The sequence below is a fragment of the Etheostoma spectabile genome, chromosome 4 (genome assembly GCF_008692095.1).
Source record: "Etheostoma spectabile isolate EspeVRDwgs_2016 chromosome 4, UIUC_Espe_1.0, whole genome shotgun sequence".
Classification (NCBI taxonomy): domain Eukaryota; kingdom Metazoa; phylum Chordata; class Actinopteri; order Perciformes; family Percidae; genus Etheostoma; species Etheostoma spectabile.
The window spans coordinates 3,594,275-3,600,567 of NC_045736.1; the positions used below are offsets into that span (position 1 = coordinate 3,594,275).

Below are 6,293 nucleotides of genomic sequence, written 5' to 3' on the forward strand. Positions count from 1 at the left end.
TCACAGAAGTCCAAAAATACGGTGCATTTGTAATTATGTTCGAGACTCTGAACCAGAAAACCAAAGAGAACAACTGGACTCGCATGTGCGTGTATCGTTATAAATTGGTGATACACTCTTTTGGGAAGGCTTTCTCAAGTGCAAAGTCACTGTTTTGTTTATTATAGTATATGAATTGTTTTCCAAGTATATTCACAAAAGCTGAGGAGTAGATATCAGAACTTGAACAAAAATTGGTCACAGGAAGACATGAAAACACACACACACACACACACACACACACACACAACACACACACACACACACACAAATCATGTAAAAGTCTTTGCATTTTAAAAGCAGCTAGAATTGGCATTTATTTATTTTTTGTTCAAAAGGAACAGTTTTTTTTTTTAAATATTCACGTGATGTTATTTCACTTGATGTTATAACCATTTGTTCATGGGACCAAAATATTCTGAAAATATTGTAATAATATAATTTAGGAGAGCAATTACAGTTTTATACATTATAAATTTTTGTGTTATGCTTTCGCATTACACACATTATGTCAATGTTCTTAAACTCAACCAATTATTGTCATTTTACCAAACTGTTAATTTTGTGATTACTTTGAAAGATTACTGTATATTTCCACTTTGTATTTCCATCGTAAGGTAGGTCTTAAATTTCATTTAGAATTGGTATTAAAAAATCTTAAAAAGTCTTAAATTTAACTCGTTCATACCAGTAGCCACCCTGTTGGTGTGTAAACTTAGTCAAGCCACTGTACATACTCACTGTTATCATTAAATATGTATTACAGGCAAGAGTGTGTGTGGGTAAAAAGACCCATGCCACTGTCCAGCTACATGGGGTTGGTGGAGACTTTCTCGAGCTATCAGGCTCTGCTGAGAGAGGACCCGCAGAAAGCCACCACGCTCTCCCAGGACATCTGTCAAAGGTTAATGCCTGATGGCAACACACAGACAGGACAGCATACAGTACACGTGTGTGCATACCACACACTAGACAATTCACTCTTAAAAACGCTAATAAGAAGTCTAGACCTATGACTTGTATTCATGAATGTCATATCAACACATGAAGAAAATGTATTCAGGATATTATTGTTTATGAAAAAATACACATTTTTCATAGATTTTTTTTTTTTATGGATCTTTAATACTGCCATATTGTAGATGTAAGGATTTTACCAGTGTCTGACATATGTTGCCCTAATAAACTTCCCCCTCTGACTGAATGATGACACACTGCCTCCTCAGGTTGATGTCCGTAATGAGGGTGACCTCAGTGGAGACAGAGGTAGTGGTGGCTGTGAAGTATTATTACCTTCTGGCCTGCAAACCCCAGGAAGCCTGACTGCTGCCAGCACGGGAACTTGTGCCAGCCCCCCCCCCCCCCCCCCCCCCCCCCCCCCCCCCCACCCCACCCCTGGCCTTTTGTCAACTTTAATGTCTGAAGGTTTTCTTTTGGACATTTAAAAACACTAGAATGCTAGTGTGTAGTGTGCTAGTTGTTACTTACATAAGCTATGTATATACTGTATGCTTGAAGGTCCCATGTGATGGTGTTCTTTGGATGCTTTTATATAGACCTTAGTGGTCCTCTAATACCATATCTGAAGTTTCTTTTCCAAAATTCAGCTTTGGTGCAGAATCACAGCCACTAGAGCTAGTCCCACAATAAGCCTTCCTTAGGACGTGCCATTTCTGCGGGCTGGGGGTGTGGCCTTGACCAACTGCCACTTTGCTCGTTTGAAAGCCATGATGTCTCTCTCTCATGGGTGGGCCAAATCCTCAACCCCTAAAAGAGGAGGTAACATTGCCCCTTATGACCTCATAAGGAGCGAGATTCCAGATCGGCCCATCTGAGCTTTCATTTTCTCAAAGGCTGAGCAGGATACCCAAGGCTCGGTTTACACCTATCGCCATTTCTAGCCACTGGGGGGCCATAGGCAAGCTGGGGGAACGGATATTAATAAACTCATAAAGTGACATTTTCATGCCATGGGACCTTTAAATTCTGTTTTGCATACAAATGTCGCATAGTTAAAAGGAATAGTTTGACATTGTGGGAAATACTCATACTCAAATGAGAAGAGTGATGCCTCTCTCATAGACATGAGAGTGTATTGATCTTCCGAAATAATTTTAAGCAAAAAAGCTTTCTGAGAATATCAAACTATTGCTTTAAAGTCAAACTAAGGAAAGAGCTGATCAGCTGTTTCTTTAACAAAAACATCCTCAAATGTACACTTACTCTTCAGTTATTCCGGGCGGCAGTCGCTCACTCTTGGGATGGGCTTCGGGATCTCGCCATGTAATGCATATCTATTGGACCTTTCAGTATTTGTGTGTATTTCGGGTCTGTGTGTCTAATGTGTGTAATAACAGAGTGGGGGAAAAAATGAATTTCCCCTCAGGGATTAATAAAGTATGTCTTCTTGTCTTTTCGTCAATATCAGCATCTAGCATTCCTCTCATTGGTGCTCACTCACTCATTCACTGCAGATTTATGTTTGCATTATTATAGTGATTTATAAAATACACAGAGGATCTTTTGTCTGAATGTTATAATTGATCTGCTCTATGTGTACATGGTCATTCTCGATGACTCACCCTGACTGTCAATGAGTGAAGTATTTGGAGAGGTTTACAAAATACCACTAGATGGAGACATTTGATTAAAAGTGATTATTGGTACTCTGCACGTAGGACACTATATCATCACATTTACTGACTGACACATACATTATCCGTATGTAAACAAAATAATATTGTAAATTTCAATCATGGCATGTTGTATATGTATTTTCTTTATGCTAGTGACACTAAATTGTCCTGTTTGATGGAAGACAGGAAAACATGCAGTCTCTGCAAATCCCTTTTAAATGGCCAGTATCTCTGTATTTAGATGATTAGCAGTCCCACTGACTGATTTATGCGTCTTTGCCATTCTCACGGCCGTTGGTTGTGTTTGTGATGCTTGTCACGTGAATCCCCGTCTGTCTGTTCTCACATTTGTGTGGGAAAGATCTGCTGTGTGACAGAATCCTCCACCTTTTTTATCCACATTCTCACAAACAGAAACATCCCAGATGCCCTTACTTGAGGTCTGGCTTTTTTCAATCTTAGTCCATGCTGGAGACATTTGTTACAAAGCCAGTGCGGAAGACTAAGACCTTCAGTTGTGCCATTGCTAGCCACTGGCGTGACTAGAGGCCATGGCCTATGAACAATGCAGGTGTTGTGAGTGGGCATGTATGTATGGTCCGCATCTCGTAGCACAGTGGCGGAAAGTTGTCAGTTTTTCATTTTATCTTTTGGCCTTGGGCTATTATGGATTCAGGTGTGTATGTGTGTGGTAAGTTCTGGAAAGGCAGTGTCATTGATCAAAAATTGTTAATTTGTGTTAGCAGTTTAGTTAGTCACAATGTGTATGATTCTTGATTCATGCAGTGCACCATATTGGAATAAAAGAGGAAAAGTTCTGTTCGTCACTGATAACCATGAACCAACTTCCTGACCGGACAAACCAAAAAGAGATATTCTATATCAGCACTGTTTACTTACTACTTTTTACAGCGATGGGCTAAAACATCTTTATCATAACTATAATCCCAATCCTAGTAAATTTATAATTCATGTTTTAAGAAATGTAAAGTTACAAATCTTAAAAAATTAAAAATCATTTGAACTAAAATCTTAAAATGCACTGCATGGTGAGTGATTGATCACAAATGGATATTGAGGTTTTTATGCAGCTACGAGTTTACGTTTGAAAAAACATGGCACCATGCCTTCCTCTCCGACTATCTGTTGTTGCAGCTGTATGAGCACCGCGTTCCCCTCAGAGCTAGAAACATTGTGCTATTGTCGGGAAGATCACTGATGGAAAACATTCCCTTCCCACCCTGTGAAATCAAATCTTTTTTCACCACAGACTCAGCTTGAAGTCATATGTTGAATATGTTTTTGAAATTTGTATTGTCAAGATTTAATCCTCCCTTCTATAATACAGCGTTTCAGTGTCTGTCACAGTTTCACTTTTATACACACGTACACAAAAAACCATTGGTCATCAACGTTGGGTTTATAGAGTAGTGTATGTATTTGCAGTTTTATAAAAGGGAATATTGATTTAGAAAAGTATTGCACACCAAGGGCTGTTGTGAGGTGGTGATCACTGGATGTATACCTGAAAGTCAGAAAAAATGTCACACTCTGGCTCCACATGCATTTTTTCTATTTATTTTGATGACTTTAAGTCATCATGAATCGAGACTATGTGAAAGCGATAATTCACACACAAGCCAAAGTCCACCACAAAGGACTATAAAACAAAACTACGTTCCAGCACTCTCGAATGCAGCATTTTGACTACGCAAATATATGTTAAAACTCATTTGTATACTCATTTGTATTAGTCAGGAAAAAACATCCTTTCCCTCCCATATTCAAATTAAACAGAGGTTAGAAGTTCTCCGTGTGTCTTAGTGTGTGACATTACTGACATTACAGATAGACATTACATTACAGATAGACATTACATTACAGATAGACATTACATTAAGTAATGACATTACAGATAGACAATACCATTACAGTTAGATAATTACATACAGTGACACTACATTACAGATAACATTACATTACAGATATAAATTACATACAGTTACCACATTACAGATAGACATAATCAGTATAATACACAGTTATACATTACATACAGTTACACATTACATACGGATAGACATTACATTACAGTATACATTACATACAGATGTAGACATACATTACAGATAGACATTACATTACAGTTAGACATTACATTTACAGTAAACTTACATTACAGTTATACATTACATTACAGATAGGACATTACTTCAACAGATAGACTTACATTTTACAGTTGTATAACATTACATTACAGATAGACATTAATACATTATACATAACTACAGTTATACATTACATTACAGATAGCACATACATTACAGTTTTTATACATTACATTACAGATAGACATTACTGACATTAAAAATAGACTTTACATTACAGATAGACAGTACAGTTAGAACATTACATAGCGTTAAAAAAATACCTTACAGATAGACATTATAACATTTACAGATAGACATTACTGACATTACAAAGACTTACATTACAGATAGACCTACAGAGTAGACATACAGTAGCGTTAGAAATTAACACTACAGATAGACATTAATAGATGACATTGTTAGAATACAGTGACATACATTAGAGTTAGAAATACATTACAGATAAACATACAGTTAGACATTATAGATATTACCGTGAGATATTACAAGATTAGAATTACAACACAGATAGACGATCAAGATCGACATTTCAGACATTACAGTGAGATATTACATTAGAATTAGAAATTACATTACAGATAGACATTACAGATAGACATTTCAGACATTACAGTGAGATATTGCATTACAGATGGATGTTACATTACAGCTATACGTTGCATTAGACATAGCCATTACAGACATTACAGACAGACATTACATTACACATAGACATTAAATTACAGAGACATTACATTACAGTTATACATTACATTACAGATAGGCATTACTGACATTAAAAATAGACTTTACATTACAGATAGACAGTACAAGTAGACATTATAGACATTACAATACAGTTAGACATTACATTACAGTTAGACATTATAGACGTTACAGTTAGACATTACATTACAGTTAGACTTTACAATGCAGTTATTACATTACAGATAGACTCTTACTACTTGCATACATTGCACATTACATCCTATTTCCACATTCCCGAGGACAGTGCAACAATCTAATGCCACCGATCTTTCTTCTGTGTCAGTGCCCTATTGCTATAAAGTTAAACACTCTATTTCTGAGTCTCAGCGAGGAATTTGCCATCCATTGAGACCCTAAGAGAAAACAACTGTTAGGGGCCACTCATCTAGTGTCTTTCCTGCGATGTGTCAGGGGCTGGATATGTCTTTTTCTCAAATGACAAATCGTTGCATGTGAAGTTAACAGAACAAAGATACTTCTCAGAAGCAACTTCTGCAGGTAATTTTCACTTTATTTGATTTAATTGTAACATATTTTGCATAACTTAGTGTAAAAAAACAGCGGCCTGACGGTGTTTGTTTGCCCATTATTTTGAATCTTGTGTTCTGCTTGCACATAAGTAGTAATTTCTTATTTTCAATGTGTTTAAAATAGAGTACAGCTCTTCTTTTTGATCTTTATAGCTTAGAGCAAAACTACA

General features: G+C 36.7%; 1 protein-coding gene and 1 long non-coding RNA gene across 2 annotated transcripts in view; one reads left to right on the forward strand and one right to left on the reverse strand.

The window, feature by feature from the left end:
- zgc:162780 (putative methyltransferase DDB_G0268948) overlaps nt 1-2,400 on the forward strand; it is a 16,442-nt gene extending 14,042 nt beyond the window's left edge. Inside the window, exons 5-6 of the mRNA XM_032512965.1 lie at nt 806-943; nt 1,266-2,400. Of these exons, the coding sequence (XP_032368856.1) occupies nt 806-943; nt 1,266-1,362 (235 nt within the window). The 3' untranslated portion in view covers nt 1,363-2,400. The remainder of the gene's footprint in view (nt 1-805; nt 944-1,265) is intronic.
- LOC116687506 (uncharacterized) overlaps nt 1-6,073 on the reverse strand; it is an 18,064-nt gene extending 11,991 nt beyond the window's left edge. Inside the window, exon 1 of the long non-coding RNA XR_004331556.1 lies at nt 6,062-6,073. This is a non-coding gene — a long non-coding RNA (uncharacterized LOC116687506). The remainder of the gene's footprint in view (nt 1-6,061) is intronic.
- Between the last annotated feature and the right edge of the window lie 220 nt (nt 6,074-6,293).